Source organism: Lissotriton helveticus, chromosome 11, assembly GCF_964261635.1.
Source record: "Lissotriton helveticus chromosome 11, aLisHel1.1, whole genome shotgun sequence".
NCBI classification, from domain to species: domain Eukaryota; kingdom Metazoa; phylum Chordata; class Amphibia; order Caudata; family Salamandridae; genus Lissotriton; species Lissotriton helveticus.
In genome coordinates this window covers 976,891,440-976,911,452 of record NC_136072.1, presented here as the reverse complement: position 1 = coordinate 976,911,452, position 20,013 = coordinate 976,891,440, and the positions used below count along the sequence as shown (strand labels likewise).

Here is a 20,013-nt window from a genome sequence, read left to right as displayed (position 1 = left end):
GCTGCATAGGGTATTTCCTCTGGTGGTATCCGCTACCCACATTGACCCCTCGTCGTGTTATGTGGTGAATTGAGGGCTGCCTTGAGGGCTGACCCTATAATCCTCTCTCAGCCTAGGTTCCCCAACTGCAGCTTCAACCAACTCTGCAGTTACTTCATTACTCCCTGTTGCACTGGGCACTGTCCATTAAGTACGCCTGGATTTTTTGCTTTTCTGAATTGGTTTCTGGACTTATTACTGTGGGTGAGTCTCACTACCCATGTTTCTCCCATGGTAATCACCTGGCAAATGGACTGGAGGTTTTTATCACCAGTGTCCGACTTTTAAGATATGATTCACTGCAACTCAGCAAGGGTGAAGGGCACTTGGCTGACACATGAACATGTGTCCACAGGCATGTTCACACAGGTGCACACTGCATGTTGGAGACTACTATTGTTCACAGTCCTGTAACAGCACATAGGCAACCTGACACAATGGGGACTCTACGGGATTAGGTATTTACCCGGGGTAGGCCTTATAATGGTAGTGTAGACCAATAGGTAAAGTCACTGTGCTTTACTGTTTTGCCTGTAGTGGTATCTGATTATAAAATAAGGAACTGCCTTAGGGTGTAGTTTCACTCCCCTCTGGCCTACAGAGACCATTGAAATCTTTAATTAGAGTGTAACCTGTGCAATTGCACCACATATGTAAATTCCAAAATGGTAACTGTCCATCTTATGAGTCATCCGTAGTTTACATATTTTCCTAGCTCAACGTCAGAGCCCATGCCTTCTGGTGCCTTGCTGTGCCCAGTTAAATTACGTTTTCTCCAGCAGAAGGAAAAAAGGCTGCCCCACACAAAAGAAGCAATTAGCAGTACTTCTCCCAGCTCCTGAATGATTTCCATCAATCACTCAGCTGTTACTCTGTACCAGGGATGGACCTGCCCAAGCTCACTGAACAAAGGAGAGTGCCCAGATAACTGTAGCCAACCCAGAAGGGTCTCTCTTTGAAATTCGAGTGTGCATGTCCTGACAGTGATGTTAGCAAGAGGTGAAGCTGAGACTCCAGGAGCTGATGTGACCAGTGGCTCCTGGATGACACCATCTTGAACTTTACATGCATGCTGTAGAGGAGAGTTGGGACAGCGGTGGAGAGGTGATGTGGGACTCAAGGATTGGTAAGGGGTGCCTGCCTTCTGGAACTTTCCTCTTCCCTTTAAAAACTCTTACACAAGGGAGAGACTCCATCCCGTCTGTGGATTTTCTACCCACTTCGCTGCTGGATCATGGTACTGCCAGGGAGAACTGGAAGAAGTAACCCTTGACCCCCACTCAGGACCCATGACGCTGATCAGTTGGCCCCAGGAACAGTGGTTTTCACCAAGGGCCAGTGAGGCTCCGCCCTCTTACACCTCGTGAGGACCAGTTGGGGGAAAGCCATGGACTTTCCTGCACCCAACAACAAAGAACCAAAGGAGACGATGCAGGGAACTAGGAGGACCAGCTTTTTGAGAAATGCATCACTCTGGAGGTGACGAGAGTTACGGCAACTCCCCAGGAGTAAAATGAGACTAGGATCATCCAACTCAGACCATCGGAGACCAGGTTATTGCATTATAAAGTTTGGTGACGTTTAACCAACTTTCCTACCTCAGAGCACGTGGATCTCCTCTATTGGTTCAATCATTTTCCACCAGAGTGGCTTAGGGGATGCAGCAGGGAAGGTGTGGAGCCTTTGTTGAAGGAGAGGGCACGCGTGGGACCCCCTCCCTGTTTTCCCACTTCACCTGATGACCACATGCCCTGGCAGATTTATGTTAAAGGGGGCCAGGACCCCATCACCAGACCCCAAGTGCTCTGGATGTGGGAAAACACCATTGTGCTTTCCTGTGACTTATTAAATGGGGGAGCACTGTTGCTCTCCTGCAGTAGACAGAATGGGCCCAGAACCCCATCCGTGGGCACTGAATCACTAAAGAGGATTGGGGTAGTGCCGCCACCCCTCCCACATCGCCTGCTCTCCCAGCTCCCTGTGCTAATGTTTGGGGGAGCGGGGAGCCTACAGGTCTGCATGCCTACACGTTTGCCATTGCAGGAGCTGCCGAGGGCAAGCGGGCATGGGTTCCCTGAGAAGCTCATCAACCAAAGGAAATTTCTGAGCTTCTTGAGTGGGACCGGGCATCACGTTGTACAAAGGAAAAACCTGGCACAAGTCTAATGAGTCTCAAAAAGACAACTAGGAAAATATCAACACAGCTCTCCCCGGCACAGCAGGAGATTCGCTCTTTAAGTATTGACTGCTTTCAATGGAACTCACCTCCTGATGGTTTGCAGGGCCTCGCATTTGGAATACATTTTTGGCCGTATCTCTGCCTGTGGTGGTCCCAGGATGACAGGACCACCACAAAACCCTTCAGCGCAAAACAGTCTTTCTTCATAGGCCACTTCCTGGGTCCTCACCCTAACTTGGGGGAGCCTAAGATTATCACCTTCCCTGGATTCCAATGCCTTGTCAAGCTCTCCGATAGCTGGAGGTGTTTCTCTACAGCCAGGAGTACTTTGCCTCCTAGGGGTCTGCTGTATGTAACATTGAAGAAGTCCTGGAAGGCCTGAAAATGTATAAATGCAATGTTTATGTGCTTACGTCCTCTGTGGCCTGCCTGTATGGTTGCAATGCAATGCGTTTTCACTGTGATGCCCTATAGGAGCTGTTTTTACCATTCTGATCCCTAATACATGAAACAAATACACAGACATGAGGCTTATTTCTGCTAAATGCTTAATTAGATTATCATAAATATTGAGCTTGGTTCATCATTATTACAATAATGATAAAGATTCATTCAACGGTAATGTTGGTATTACGAAACTCACTTGATATATTTGGATTACTCTTCTAGGGGGTCACCAGAGATCACATCATGTCATCCATGGTGTGTTCCATCTACCATTGTATATTTTTGTAACTTATTGCATAGTATGCAGTGGTGTGTGTGTAATAAATGTACTTCTTTTTCTAATGAAAAAATTCTGACTGGACAATTATTAATTTAGTGCTAATTATTGCATGCTAGCCCACACCTCCTCCCTTGAGTAGGCCTTGGATTGCTCAGCTTCGCTACCTTGTGAGAGTCAAGCGCTACAATGGGTGATTGGTTCCCAGTGAGGACAATTTTGGACCTATTACTTGTGATGGCCATAGAACGAAAAGAATAATTTCCAACATATCCTAAAAGCCCTACTCTGATTGGTTTTGATTTTAACATTGTCCCTGATCCTGAGTTGGATACCTGGACACCTCACTAGCCAGCCCATCGTGCCCATTCCTGCTAACTCTCTCTCTAGGCCGACTTGATAAGTCTTTGGGACTCCTCCATGTGCATGAATGCTCATGCATCTGCAGCGCATACAAGAAACACTGTCACATGTTGATCATATCTGGCTATCTGGCTCCAACGCTTTTCACCTGACCCATGTCCAAATCCTTCCTCGTGACATTTCAGATCATTTCCCCCTACACTTTGAGATGAGCTCTGTCCAGGAGCACCATCGGCTGATTTAGCCCACCAATTGATACTGGCCAGAGCCTGACTAAAACAGCTATCCCTAGAAGAGGCCAGACAGTGTTGGATTGCATCGATGCAGCATGTGTATGAGGGGGAACGACCTTTACAACGACTCATTCTCCACAAAGGGCCTAAACCACGACTCCTTAACAACGACTGAACCTGAATCACGAGTCTTTTAACCACTAATGCATTTACAACTACCTCTGGCCAGTAGATGGCACTCTTGGATTGTATATGAAAGATGTATTACTTTTTCTAAAATGATGGTTGGCTGTATTTTATGGGAAACATCTTTTACAACAAAACTTTTACCACGCAGTGCTGTTACAACACAAGTATTACAACGAAAACCTTTACAACGCATTACACTGGGGGGCGCTCTAGGATAGGGAATAGTTTCAATTTACTATCCAACACCTTCCCTAGTGTCCACGGGGACTGGAGTTGGAATAGTAAATTAAACTATTCACTATCCAGCACCCCCAAGTGTAATGCGTTGTAAAGGTTTGCGTTGTAATACTTGCGTTGTAACAGCATGCGTGGTAAAAGCATGCGTTGTAACGTCATACATCCGTATTTTATATGGTTTTGTAGAGTGGATGTTTTCTTTTAACAGAATAAGTTTAGGAAACCGTTTAAAAAAAAAAGATTAATTTTAGGATTTAGGGTGGATATGGGTTTTTGAGATTGCAAGGGTATTTTTAGGGTTTAGGGTAGGAATGGGTTTTTGGGTGGAAAGGGATTTTTTAGGGATTAGGGTGGGTATGGGTTTTAGGTGGCATGGGTAAATGTAGTGTTTTTGGGTGGGTATGGGTTTTTTGGTGGTAAGGGAAATTTTAGCGTGCGTAAGGATTTTTGGGTGGTAACTATATTTTTAGGTTTAAGGGTGCGTATGGATTTTTGGGTGGCAAGGGTAATTTTAGGGTTTAGGGTTGGTATGGGTTTTTGGGATTGCAAGGGTATTTTCAGGGTTTATGGTGGTGTGGGTTTTTGGGTGGAAAGGGAATTTGTAGGGTATAGGGTGGGTATAGGTTATGGGTGGAAAGGGAATTTTAAAGGTGTGGGGTGGGTGTAGTTTTTTGGGTGGAAGGGATTTTATAACATTAATAGTGAGTATAGGTATTTGCGTGTGTGTGTGTATATGTATATATATATATATATATATATATATATATATATATATATATATATATATATATATATATAGTGTTAATACTTACCAATATTAACTTTACAACGCTTATGTCTTTAGCATGAATGCCTTTACCACTAAGTTCAAGTGTTTTACAGGAACATACATTACCCAATATCCACCATGCCATGGTGGATATTGTTACTCCCACCATAAATAGCATAATAAACTCCTCACTTCTCCTAGCTTCAGTTCCAGATGGATGGAAACTAGTAGCGGTAAAACCTCTACAGAAAAAACAGCTACCAGACCCAGCGACCCTATCAAATCTACGACCTATTTCACTGCTCCCGGCTCTCTGTAAATTAACAGAGAAAGCCGTAAATAAACAGCTCATTGCTTTTCTGGAGGCAAATAACATCTGGCACCCTAACCAGGCGGGTTTCAGGGCCCAACACTCTACGGAGTCAGCCCTTATCTTCCCCTCCAAAACACTACGAGCTGCAATGGATCAGGGGAAGAAGGCCGTCCTAGTACTCTTGGACCTGTCCGCGGCGTTCGATACGGTCTCACATACCATTCTTGTGGACCGTTTAGCCGCGGCAGGGGTAACAGGAAAAGTACTAGTTTGGGTACAAAGCTTTTTGGCAAACAGGCGACAAGTAATCACCCTAGACCATTTCAGGTCGGAAGAAAAACAGCTCACCTCAGGGGTTCCGCAGGGCTCTTGTCTGAGCCCTACACTTTTTAATGTATATATGGCACCCCTGATTGCATTGATATCATCCTTCAAAATTAACACCGTATCGTATGCGGATGATACGCAACTCATCCTGGTATTGGACGATAACAACACCGAGGCTGAAATGAATCTTAAGAACTGCCTCAAAGCTACATTTGAATGGATGATAAACAATCTCGTTAAATGCAACTCAGGGAAAACTGAAATTCTGCCATACGGAAATAACAATATCTTCAGCCACACACTATGGTGGCCGGAAGATGCCTCCGCTCCCTCCAATACCATTAAGGTAGTCCGAAATCTAGGGATAAAACTTGATGCCACCCTAGCATTTAAACAGCAAGCAATGGCAGTGGCAGGAACCTGTTTAAGTATCATAAAGGGTCTGAGAAAATGTTTCGACCTCATACCCCTCTCAGCACGGAAAATGGTGGCGGTAGCGCTTATTACATCGCGACTTGACTATTGCAATAGCCTCTATGCAGGGATAAACAGGTCCGTTGGTCATGAGCTGCAAATGGTTCAACATGCAGCAGCGAGACTGGTGTTGAGATGGCATAGGAGGACATCGGCAACAGCAGCAATGGACGTTCTCCATTGGCTGCCTATACATAAGAGGGTGCTGTTCAAAATCCTTCTTATCACGTTCAGGGCCTATCACGGAAGAGGACCCAGTTACATTCAGGACATGTTTGAGCGCTACAAACCTTCACGGAATCTGAGATCTGCAAAAGCTAACCTCCTCACCATCCCCACTTTCAGATTAAAGACAAAGGAAGGAAAGGCTTTGGCTGTCCTGGGGTCAATAGCCTGGAACAAACTACCCCTGCCTCTTCGGCAAATTCCTTCCGAATCAGTCTTCAGAAAATCCTTAAAAACCTGGATATATAGCCTCCCTGACGCACTATGCAAAAACCTAGTTTGAAGTATAAACTTGCTTAAATCTGACAGATAGCTGACCTGGTTTTATTTCCTTTCTATGCCCAGCCTTTTTTCCGAAGCGCCAAGATGCTCCCAGGAGTGATAGGTGCGCTATATAAAAACCCCATTACATTTACATTTACATGGATGTGAATATATATATAAATATGGGTTTATACTTACCAGTAAAATAAATACATTAATGGGGTAAAGGCAAGCGAGGTAAAGGCATAGTAGTTGTAAAAGATAGTTGTTGTTAAAACTTTAGTGATTTAGTGGTTAAGGAGTAGTTGTTTAGACTGTAGTTGTTCAAGTGGTAGTTGTTTCATCATTCAACCGTGTATGAGCATGGAGATAGATCTGGCAAACTCCTCTACTAGCTAGCAACAAGGGAAGAGACATCAAGATTCGTACCCTTCAATCAAGATACCACAGACTGCCGCCACAAGCATATCACAGAAGTGGAGCAGGTCTTTGTGGACTGTTACCGTACGCTCTATGCGGCGACACCCACCTCTGTGCGGAAACTCAAATCTTCACTATTGGCAGAGATCCCACTGCCCAAGATTCCATCTTCCTTGGCTTGCGGCCTCAATCAGTCAATCATGATCGAGGAGATTAATGGAGTCCTGTTAGAACTGGCCTCATGTAAGACAGCAGGTCCAGATGGGTTCCCCGACAGGTTCCCTGACAGGTTCCCTGTTGAGTTCTTAAAGTGCTACCAATCCCTCCTGCTTGCTCATTTCCTGACATCATATACTGAAACTGCAGACTGAGGGTCATTTCCACCTGACTTTGACATTACTAAAGTTGTTGTGGTACCCAAGGCAGGGCACCCCTCTGACCAGGGCTACTCCTATAGGCCTATCTGTTTCATCAATGCCGGCATTAAAGTGTTTGCAAGAAGTTTTGGCTGCCCGCCTGAGTCGGGCCCTCCAACACCTGATCCACCCAGACCAATGTGGCATCATGCCACTAAGGAGCACATGCCACTTCATGCACAGGGTCCAATTGACTCCAGGCACATTGCCTTACCGCTCCCGCAGTCTTGATCTTAATTGAATTTGAGGAGACATTTGATACTGGTGCATTGCCTTTTTTGGGGGCGTTGTTGCAGAGGACAGGCTTTGGGACATTTTTGGTGAACTGGTCACTCTTCTTTATACTATGCTTACTGTACAGGTCTACATTAACAGTATTCTTTCTCCCCTCCTATTCGCATTAGTGATTGAACCTTTTGCACATCTTATCAGATGTGATGCTTGGATCCGGGGGGTTGATCCTGGTGAGGATGACTGGAGGAGCATACAATCTTGTACGCAAATGACCTTTTATTGTTCCTTGGAGGACCCAATATTATCAGCCCCATATGATTGGAATTTCGGGACCTATTCAAGGAAGCCTCTGGGCTTCTGATTAATGAATAAAAATCTTTACTTGTGTCAGGTGCCACGGGTGAGACTTATTAGTGCCCTGGGATCCTAATGTGTCGTCTCTCCTTTAAGAGTGTCAGCATACATGTTTTCATTCTCCTGGAGCTAGCGTGGATCTTAATCTGTGACCCCCTTATGACAGGGAGTACCAGAGACCTGCAGCGGTGGCGTAGATTACCCATCAATTCCCTGTGATTAGTAAAATTGCTCAAATGATGTGTCTACCACATTTTCTCTATGTCCTCACGAACGATGTAAAGTAAACGTTGAACTGCACATGGAAATATCTCAAGACATCTCACAGGGGAGAAAGCTTCTTTACTGGCTTAGGTGTAGAGCTTTTGGTGGCTGCAAACTGTGCAGCTGTATAAAGAAGCAGCTAACAGTATGCATATTAATGTTTTAGCAATCTTCTCTACTTTGACTGGTTACAAAGGGAACAGGCCCAGATGAAGCAATAATATATATTTATTAGCCCAGTTCTTTTTTGGTCACTAAAGGTAGGTAAACAATGTTTACCCCAAAACTAACTCCCCGCATGGAATCACAACGCAGTCGTTACCACGACCGCGTTGTGATTCTGATACCATTACTCCGCAAGTAGGAACAATGACTTGCGCCCCCCCTCCGCAAGTCATTGTTCCCACTTGCGGAGTAATGGTATGCGGAATCACAACGCGGTCGTGGTAACGACTGCGTTGTGATTCCATGCGGGAAGAAAGACTGCAGGGTAAAGACACATATTCCTAAAGGTAAAGAAATGGACAGAGTGAAACTGGCTTTCAATAATTGAGCATGGAACACCCAACTATATTTCTATATCTCATTTCCTAAGAAAAAAATCTTTGTTTAACAAATCTTAACCATTTGTCTAAAGAACAAAGCAGCAGAAAGGTGTGTTACATTTTCACCATTAACATTTTATCTGCTACAATAACATCTTAAATGTAAATGTAAATTGATACTTGTATAGCGCACTACTCACCCGCAAGGGTCTCAAGGCGCTTGTACGAATACCACTGTGGAACCCATCCTGGCTTCCCGTGTGAGGTGTCCACTCCTGGGCACCCCCAAGGTGGAGGCCCGGCTTCCTTAGCGTTGTGGGGGCCGTTGTGGAGATTAAGCAAGCTATTGCCCATAGTTGCAGAGTGGGACTCCATGATTGGAATAGGCACCGAGGCGAGAATTATCAGGTCCGTGGAATTTTGAGCCCAAGACCCACAGAGGCGGAGAATTGAACCCTGGTCCCGGGCTAGACCTCTGCATCAGTGTCTGCCGCTCTAACCATTGAGCCACATTTCTCCATCTTGTTGTGTTATAAACATATTTCTGTTTATGTACCTCCTTGACATAGGGTAGTGCTAGACTGCTTGTAAGAGGGATTTGAGTACTAGGAAATTAGACAACCAGGGACTTCAGAGAAATATCAAAATGTTATTTGAAAGAGAAAATTCAATGAAAAGGTTCACATTAGGGAGTTAAGAGCAGGAAATAATGTAGGAATAATTGAGGGCTGCAATGATTGAGAAAAGAAATACAAGCATATTTCTTTAAATACACTGGAAAACACCATGCTTGCTCAAGTAAAAAACAAAAAAAAATAAACACTGATAACCCCTGATTTTTTTTAATTGTAAATGTTAAAAAGCACTGAACAAAACCACCACCGGAAATCACAGCAGACAGTAGCTAAGAACAAGGGCGGCTAATTATAATCCTCAGTAGTGTGCTATACTGCTATGTTATTTAAGACACTGTGGTACTATTAGGAACCAAGCTAAAATAAAGCAAAATATAACAAAAGTCGTGTATGCCACAGGCAGTATTTTCATGGCTCTAACTGTAGGAGATACACATGTTTGGTCTGTAATATTGTCTGTTGTATATATGAGAAAAAAAATTCACAGCTCTGCCATGGTAAAGAGTTAAGAGTAATCTCATGAACAAGTGCATGTTATATTAACATAATGTGTTTCTTTGCAGATGCTTTTCCTCCAGTCATCTCTCTCTGGCATCCATTATGGTCATGGATGTTCCGGGTTTCCAAAATCCACGTCACCAGAAAAAGGAACGGGCGGCCACGTTTGAAGAACTTTGCCATAACTATGGGCATGAACGACTGCAATCTCTGTTTTACAAAAGAGCGTTTGTTACCGAAATGGAGAGATACCAAGAGGTAAAAAATAAGTTTACTGCAGAATATCTACTAAACTGTATATGGCAAACCCAAATATCGTATTACAGAGGGGAATGATAGAACGTAGTGAATTAAGATAGATGTTTGGGTTAGTATGGGTCTGTAACAAACTAGTAATGCCCAAAATTAAAAACACACGTTTTTGGTATTGTGTCACAGTTACAATAAACCTCAACAATTTCGATTAAAAGAGTATTAACGATCCATTTCAAAGATAATCCATGGACTAAAAAATGCAAGCAAATCAGGATTTATTGACGGGGAGAAATGTTAAGAATGCAGCAATCTTCTGCTCTGTATTTTAATAAGTAGTGTACACTTAGGATCAGATGTATCAACACGATAAATTGCAAATTCAAAATTGTGATTCTTACTGAATTGCAATTAGGAAATCGCCGTTCCTAGTCTGTGACAGTTTTAATTTTAAAATAGTTCCTGGTGGGTCTCAAATCAACTTACCTTGTGAATATTAATGAGGTAGGCCACAATTTGCAACTCACTAGGATTTGCAGCCATCACAGGGATGGTGGCCTGCTGGGGTCAGCAGATACCCATGTCTCTGATTGCTTCAAAATAAAACAATCCTTTTTACATTTTATAAATGCAGGCCATTTTCCTTAAAGGGTAATGCTACATGTTATGATGTTACATCCATTATATAAAGCGGAGCAAATCACACCCGGAGGTGTCTCTTGGCACTTGGCTTCCTCATGTGTTGCATCTGCTCATTAAAATAGCCAGGTTTTTAGCAATCACTTGAATTGAGTGAATTACACACATCTACGAAGGTAGCCAGGGAGTTGGTTCCATGCCTTCGGAGTAGTATAAGAAAAAGCTCTGATCTTGAGGCACGAGTAAGAGGAATGGTCAAAAGTGCCTTGTCTCAGGATCTCAAAGTGCGAGCAGGACAGTGGTAACTTAATTTGTCCTTCAGGTACTGAGGGGCACTGCCTAATGGAGCTTTATGGATGAGGCAGCATATCTCAAAGAAAATGTGCTTCTGACCAGTAGCCAGTGGAGGGACCTGAGGATGGGAGCAGCGAGAGAGGCTACTGGGAGGTTACAAACTAATCGGGCAGGTGTATTTTGCACAACTTGGAGTTTAGTCTAGCAAGGCATTGCTGTAGTCTAGACAACTAATTATTAGTGCCTGGACCAGAGTTTATCTGGCTAAGGCAGGAAGCCAGGGGAAAACTTTCCCCTGGAGACTCATGGTAGTAAAACATAATCCTTTTGTTGTGGCTACATGACTTTTCATGTTTGTTCCATGGTAAATATTTTTGCCTAGATTCTTTGCCGAGTGGCGGGCATTGGGGCCACCTGCCAGGAGACCAGAGATGTTGCGCTTTATCAAACTGCAGAACCTCTGTCTTCTCGTTATTCAACTGGAGACAGTTACTGGCTATCCATGCAGCACTATCCCTCATACAGTCTGAACGCCTTAACCGCAGCGGTTTTTCTAGAGGGTGGGCGGGGCTGCGTCGGCCGTTGGCCGACGGCAGCACTGGGGAGGGAGTGCTCCCGTCGGCCAATGGTGCCTACTACCATCAGTGTCTTGTCCTATAGAAATGATCTGCTGAGTATTATCGGCATAAGGGACTACTTCAAAGCATATGTTTTGACAATCTTCACCAAAGGAGCAACATAGATATTAAACAATGTTGGACTCAACGATGAGCCTTGAGGTACTCTGTTGGTGAGAGGAACCCACCCAGATTTGAAAGAACCCAGAGTGATAATTTGGATCGGGTCTTCTAAAAAATCAGCCAACCATTGCAGTATGGTACCTCTGGCACAATTCTCAAGCAGTCTGTTGATCAGAACTGCATGAGAAATGGTGTTGAAAGTTGATGAAAGATCAAGCAGCACAAGCATAGCAGGAGCCGATGGAATCTGTGACTGCCTCAAGTGAGTCTCAGTGCTATTAGCTACATTGGGATACCTTTAAAAAAAAGAAAATGTAATGTTCTAGTTTCATTTTTTAGTGGTTTTTAAGATCAATGCCAGCTCTTCAAAATATATCTTGTTTAAAATTTGCGAAGGGAAAGGGGTCCCATGTAAATCCCTTGTCATTTTTTTAATGGGTTACTACCAGTTTTGAATTGGTAGTAAAGTATTACTATTTTGCAACTGCAATCGATTCACAAAACATTAATACATACAACTGTGATTCGCTATTTGTAAGGGATGCCCTACAGTCACCCCTTCCAAATACCAAATCAGCATTGGGTTGCAAACACAAATTGTGATATGGTAGCAAGCTACTGAATCACAGTTTGCTTTTTGTACACTGAAGATAGTTTTTGGGTATTCGCAATTGAGACGATTCTGTGAATCAAGTTGAATGCAACCTCAAAGAAGCTTTGTACATCTGATCCTTTGTTGTCAGAAAAATATGAGGGGGTAGAAATAATATTTTAGCTTAGATCTGATGTCCGCAAACACTGTTGTGACTATTTATAAGCTGTAATATGTTTATCTAGTCGCAAACGACTATTTTGTCTATGGCTTCCATTAGACGCTGCTATCTTCAACTCTTAATTCAAAACCCTGTATTTTCATGCGTTTAAGTCAATTGTAAACCCATGCTTTAAATGTATAAATAGGTGGAAGCTGACCTGTCAACTCACATGATGATCATAATAGCCGCAGTAGATAGTAGGCATCACTCAGGTGTTTGGAGACCAGAGTGAGGTGGAGAAAGGCAGGTGATGTTATGGCTCTACCAACTGCCTCCACTAGGCAGTGCAGACCTATAATTGTCTGGGGTTTCTCGATAAGCTCACAGGTTTTGTTTTGTGCAGATTTTTATAGCGCAAACTCAACCCAAAGGTATTGGATTGCTTTACATTAGCAACAGTTGCATTACACAAGGACACATTCATTTTGTTGGTAGGCACAGGGAGTTTAACTGATTTGCCCAGAATCACAGGATGTGGAGTCGACCTGAGGCTCGAACCTTGGTTTCCCTGCTCCAAAGTCAGCAGTCTAGCCATCAGAAATCCAGCTATATTCACGCATTAAATCCAATGGGGACATAACCTGACAATCCACCTCCCATTGGATAAACAGGTAAGTCATGTTATTAGCAGGCGTTAGATTATAGCGATAATTGTGCTAAGCGTGATTTTTTTTTGCGCTTTGCCTGCCTTGCTAATAGGCAATGGCTGTGTTAGCGACTGCTTTCAGTCACTAACAGTTTGGGTAGGTCCACTTTGCATGTCACAAGCGATAAATATCGCTGACATGCAAAGCGGGCCCCAAACCGGTCGCTATCGCCTAAAAGCTGTCGCTAACTGCTGTTAGCGACAGCTTGCTAATAGGGCGATAAAAATATCTCTGCTTTAGTGGCAAAAAGTGCCCCTCAAGCGGCGATATGGCCCTTGCTAATATGCCCCTATATGACATAAACAACATTAATGTCGATGAGGGTCTCTAGGGTGTGGTCAGGTTGCTAGTTGACACCACCATTTTACAGTCTAGGAATTGGCATTGAAAGCCGTTTTATCAAAGAAGGCTTAAGGCCACACCCGAGAGACAGCTAAGCCTTTAAGTTGCACTGTGCGAATGTTAGAACTTAATATAAGGCTTGTGATATTATCATTTTTTATGTGTGAAATATCAGGATAATTATTTATTCATTTAGAAGTTTTCCATAGTGCTGGCCAGACCCGAGGGTATCGGAGCGCTTTACAGAGGATGGAGAGAAGACAAGTATAGAACAATAAAGCAAAAATAGAATCATACATGGTCAGAGATTAAAAATTGTGTAGCGCCTAAGGTGCGACTTTTATATAAAGATAAACAAAATTTCGCAAATTGTGATTTGCTGGTATCTCGATTGACAATTTCACACGAAAATACCCGTCATAAGAAATTCACAGAAGATACTAGCAAACGCTAATTTGAGAAAATGTCTCTAGCATGAGAAACATTTCCACGCAAACTAATCGCCCATGGCCAAACAATACATAAACTAGTATAAGGTGAAATTTTATAAAATTTAGTGAACTTCAACTAATGCAATTTTTCAAATTTCACCCAGGAAATGGAAAGTTTCACTCAGACTTAACTCAATATAAACTCAACTATTTGAATTAAATCGGAGAAAGAGGAAGTGGCTACATTATGGATGGAATGCAATAGCATATTTTGCAACCTATTGTGTCTCGAAGGGCATGGCCTCAACATCCTGTCTATGCATACCTTGATACATATATTACCGTCATTTTTAAAATGTATGTTGTTACACCTTGGGCGTTTATTCTTATGACATCCTAAACCTCGTAATCTTGACGGTAAAGCTCATGGCAGTCAGCTCTGCCTCGTCAAGTATAATCTCCCCCTCCAGATATTTGATTTCGAAGTGTTCTTTCTCCCTAGATGAGCACAAAGCACATTTGATGGACAATTTCATTTCTCACTGTCCATTTGTTTTTTTTAGTTCACTTATTATTGCGCGAACTAAAACAAATCCTTTCTCATTCTGCAGGAAAATGTTGAAGTGGCTTTTGATCTTCCAGAGCTCTCCCCGGATGAAACAGTGTCTGTCGTTGACCAAATGTCATCACAGGTAGGAAGCAAGGGCGCTCTGCCACACATTTACATCTTGTTGCTAGGAGTCCTCTGATGCAAGACATTAAACACGTGCATGATTACATTATTCAACGTATAATTTATTCATCTTGAAAATTACATTATTCCAATTATATCTCACGCCGAGATTCCATTCATTTCTCATCACAAGATGTTTCAAAGTGAATGTTTGATGGCTTATAGTGAATAATTCCGTGTTTCGTAAAGAAGGGTACCATTCCTCACAGAGCCAGTTAAACACAGCCCAGTCGTGGTCCATTTAAATAAACTCATTTTTTTTTGTTTGATTTTTTTTCATGAAAAAAAATGGGAATTTGTACATTTGTTTTATAGAAACAATTTTTTATCTGTAACGCCACGAATTTGAGATGGCAAACACTGAAAAGGGTTATTTTGGAGTAAGGTTTGTGATGAAGCAGAGTGGAGGTAGATGATATATTGAGGGAGGTATAGGGTAACGTATAGGGTAGTGCATTGGAGAGGCTCAAAGATATTTTTTTTTTACAGTAGAAGTAAAGTAATAAATATATAGATACCTAAGTACATAGAGGGCATACATGTATAAAGAAGGTAATATATCAAGATTTAAGTTGTATAGAATAAACTCAGACTTTCAAGTGTTGCTGATTTTTCCCATTTCCTGGGCCTTTTCCACCTGCTCCGACGAGCTGGAAGCAGCCCACCTAAACTGCTTTGGTTTTATCCGGATACCAAGTGCAGGAGCACTGGGCTACTCAGTTGTATGCCATGGGGCTACTGCTCCAGGTAACTCGTTATGAAGCCCAATTGGTTATTTTTATTGATTTAAAAAAATAAAAAATTATATACCGCAAACTTGACATGAGAAACATATATTACACCTTTTTAGGCATGGGGAGATTAAGTGATTTGCCCTAAATCACAGATAGTGTTTGAACAGTCCTTCTCTCCCAGAGAATTAAGTCTCACTTTTCCACTCTCTGTTTTTCTAGAGGAGGAACTGGACAGCAAATCCTTTGCTTAACATAATATTTTTTTTAATGCAGTGTCTAGTCAACTTCATGACCAGCATAACCAAAGGGCAGTTCAAATCATTCATTCTTGACACAGAAATTGTAGGACTCCCGATTCAGTAACACAGTACCCGGAATCATGAAAGGTTGAAGTACTGTAATTTGTGGGGAAGGCATTACCTCATAATTACAGTTTTCTACTCAGGAATATGGAATAACCATGGGAAACAGTCTTTCAACATCCATTCTCTCTGTTTTTCTCAATTCTGTGCCACCTTCCCCATTCAAATATCACAATTGTATCTGATAAATTGTGCAAGGAGATACAAAAAAATTGAGAGTGTTGTGTCCCTGCTCAGTTTAAATTCCTGATTAAGCCGGTAACTGCTGTTAACATCCAAATAAGAATTTCCCTTATTGTAGAAGTGAGAGTTAAAGTATCAAAGATGAACTACTTCTTTGAATTCATATATATATATATATTGTCACAAACTCTTTTAGGCACAACTTTATGCTATTATATGGACCCAAATCATGGGGCGCAGAGCTTCCACTGTAATATATCCTGTGACTACCCCAAATCACATCGGACAGTTCTGCACTTTTCTTTGACAAACTTTTGAAATCCAACATTCTTGGTACAATTTAGTTTAGTGGTGGTCTAATCAACTGATTGTATCCGGATGAGGCTGGTTATTTGCTTATACAAACAGGCAATTCATTGAATCTTACACATAGATACATAAATAAAGTAAAATAATCTTGTGTCCTCATTGAGATGGAAACCTTCGCAATCCAAGTCTGTATGTCCATACAACATTGCTTTCTTTCTAGCGCACTCACAGGCATTTTTAGAAATCCCAAATGTGCCTGACTGGAATGTTCCAATATGCTGTTTTCTAGGCTAGACTCTAGATGTTCTGACGTCCAGTCCAGAAGCACCCTTTTGGGCTCTCTTTCATTCGAATGCCGTAGTACTGTAACGTCAGGTCAGATACCGATATATAGTCTGCTCAATTCATAACTCCTGGTACTAGAAGTGCCATTTCCTGTCAAAACTCCATATAACATAAGCATACACTATCTCCCTTATATACTCCTTTTCGGTCAATTAGGGAAAACAGGATAATGGCATTTATAGAAAATAGTGTTCCATAAAACAGTTCCTAAACCCTGGATTTCCTGTTGGTCATAATTTATCATATTTGTTGGGATTGTTGTGAAAACACATATTCAGGTGACTTTCAAGTGCATGCACCATATCTGCATGGCACTATTCACAAGTTTTAGCAAAGCCTATGGTTCTCAGTTTTCCAATGCTTGTCCCTATTGCCTCTGCCAATATTTGTGAATTCTGTTAAAGGCATTAGCAAGGTCATAACATTGACCTTCCATCTTGGGTCATTAATTTGTATACTTCCAAGAGGGCCATCAACTTGTGTGGAGGCACAACGTGGTGTCCTCATGAGTTGGTATGACAATAAGAATATAAATAATATTGTTATTCCATTCCAAAAATGTTTCCCATTTGCACCTAGACACCACATGATACCCATAACTATTTGCTTGGCAAAACATGTTAATTGGCAAGCCAATAGCGAAGGGCAGCCATCTTTGTCTGTTATTTTCTACACTTCTAAGATGGCTACCAAGTTGAATCTAAGTATGGTGCAAAGTGGCAGAAATATTATCAGTATAAAAATCAACATTCCCAGATGTGTGCCAGCTGCTATTGCATTTGCCAATGCTTGTGAAATACTTTTTTATTGGCAAAGCCAATATCAGCAAGGTGTTGGAGGAAGTGGAGTGAGAGAGAGACTGGCAGAGTGAGAGAGGGAGCGAGAGGGACACTGAGTGGCAGCAATGTTCATAACAATTACGGCAAGAGAGTGAGAAAGTATGTGTGTGGCAGATACCAAGGATCACTGAGGAGGCATATTTGGGAAGAGATAAAGAAGGGTTGCAAAAATGAGAGATAGAGAAAAAGACAGAGAGAGAGGAGACAAAGCACTCCCATCCAGTACTATAGCTTAAATGACAGAGGTACATGCAAAAAACCAAAACTAGATCACTGTGGTCAACAGTGGAAGGATACTTCCAATCAAACAGAAAGCAAGGGGAAACCCAAAGGCTTCAGGTGCATACAAACACACAATAAGGAAGAAAGTAACTGAATCAGACTCAGGAAGTGAAATAGAGAAGGAATTGTGAGAAATTGTCTTGTTGGTTGGGGGGTGAGCAACAAACCTTATCCCAATATATCATCCCATCTGGTAGCTTGGCACAATAGCAGTCAAGCTTAACTTAGAGACAATGAATATATTATTTATGTAGCACACAAAAAGTAATAACGTGAAAAACCCAACCAACAAAACTCTCACAACAATTTAGAGAAATTGCGTAAAATGTAATACATTATTGGACCCCAAATTAACAAAAATCCAATCAGTAGAACCAGAAATATGAAATTTCAAATATTTAGGTAGGTATAGCACCTAAAAGCACAAAGCTCCACTCTCAGGTATCTGGTCATACTATAATGGGGAAAGTCACAAGTTCAGGCCGATCGTAATGGGGCACAGGCTGGACACAGCGACTAGGTTTGTCCCGCTGAAAATATCAATTCTCAAAGGTCGATGCAAAGACTCCAGTTTGTGTGGGAGGAGACAGCGAGATTCATATAGAGAGAGCTGTGGATGGGAGCAGATACCCAGCAGTGAATAAAGTGTATCATAGAGCTAGTGGGGTCTAGCTCAGTTTTAGAGGGTTAGAACAGTGATTGTAGGTGCTCAAACCCAGGGGGTTGGGTTACTGTAGGTGTGAGTAGTTAGTTTCACAGTTGAGTTCTTACACTTTACTTACACGTTAATTCACAATAATTTCTTTTGTGGTGGGAAGGAGCCGATGATGATAAGTGGAACACACTGATGAGTACCTGTCAGCAGTTCCGTGGTGGTTGTTTCCGTGAGGTCCCTTCCCACCTAGCACACACTTTTTCAGTACACCTTTGGAATTGGAAGGGTGGTTGGAACATGTGCAGACACAGACACAATGATGATTTTTAGTAATGACATAGGCACACCCTGTTAAGTAACGCAAACATGTTTTGTACTAGAAATACCTTCACCAATTAGGAGGCAGGTGATGTTTTTGAGAGAGCCTATGACAGATGGGACAGGTTTCATTGTTGAGAATACTGTGAGTGGAGGGTAACTTGTGTCCCTTTTCCCCTCTTGGCTCCTATTGTGTTATGAAAAGGTATATTTTGCCAAGTCAAATGCCTAGTTTGAAACTGCACACAGGTTGAAATGGCAGATCTGAGGCATGCTTAACAACGCTATTTAAGTGGGTGGCACTGTAAGTTCTTCATGCCCCCTTATAGCATTTATTCTATGGGCCATGGGTATATGTACATGGGCTTCTAAGTAAATTAAATATGTCAATTGGGTGTAAGCAAATGTTACCATGTTTAAAGCAGAGAGCACACGCACATTAGCACTGGTTAGGGGCAGAAGAGTGGACATAGTCTTAAAAGCCAACAAAACAGGTTGAGAAAACAGACTGGTGCATGTAAATGTTTGGGGTGTCCCTGCAGAGACGGCCAAGTCCAACAAAGTTCATCTGAGCATACCAAGAGACAGACCCAAAGCCCATTCCATATGTTTAAGTGCTGGCTACAATGCTGTTTGTGAGAGATAGCTAAAGCCATCTGTATCGAGGTCGAAAAAATGCATTAAAGTGAAAGCAAATTCCCTTAGTACAGTGCAGCAGTGTTTTAACATTTAATAGCTGCTTTCATTGCTGACATTTGAAAAACACTGGCATATGTTATGTCTACAGTAATTGCATGACAGTTCTGTACATTATCATACAATCATGGTAATTATCTGGTATAAAGATAGTGTCCAGAAGAAACCATGCTAATCAGTGGGATTTTGGATATGTATTTTAAGTTTTATTGACCAGATACTGCTCGAAATTAATTTATGCTGAAGTTTCATTCTGTGTATTTTATCATACACTGGATGACTGGATGCCATTATGATGAGTAGCTGGCAGTGAGAACCAGTTACAGAAACAATTAAAGTGGAGAGGATGGTCTTCAAGGATGCAGTGTCCTCGGGGTCTGTTTAGAGCTCTGTCAAGGTCTGAGAGAAAAAATGTCCCTTGGCACACTCACTTAGTTAGATTTCTTGGGCTCTGTGTTCAGCAATTGAGATAGGGTCATTCTTGCCTCTTTTACCAATATCCACAGGGAATTTTCAGCTGCATTACATGAGAAGGTGGGTGAGGGGCATTCAATCACATACTTACACATTACTTCGCGCACACACTTTCATTGATTTTTGTAATTCTAAAAGGACGGTTATTTAGGCTCATTGCCTTGTCCAATTTCCCTAATGGCAAAAAAAGGTTAGGCATATAAATACTTAGCTTTAAATGG

At 42.1% G+C, this 20,013-nt stretch overlaps 1 protein-coding gene across 1 annotated transcript in view; it reads left to right on the top strand.

Annotated features, from left to right (window-relative positions):
* Positions 1–20,013, top strand: part of MYO18B (myosin XVIIIB) — a 1,710,199-nt gene that overhangs the window by 598,498 nt on the left and 1,091,688 nt on the right. The window contains exons 16-17 of the mRNA XM_078665559.1: positions 9,768–9,960; positions 14,474–14,554. Of these exons, the coding sequence (XP_078521685.1) occupies positions 9,768–9,960; positions 14,474–14,554 (274 nt within the window). The remainder of the gene's footprint in view (positions 1–9,767; positions 9,961–14,473; positions 14,555–20,013) is intronic.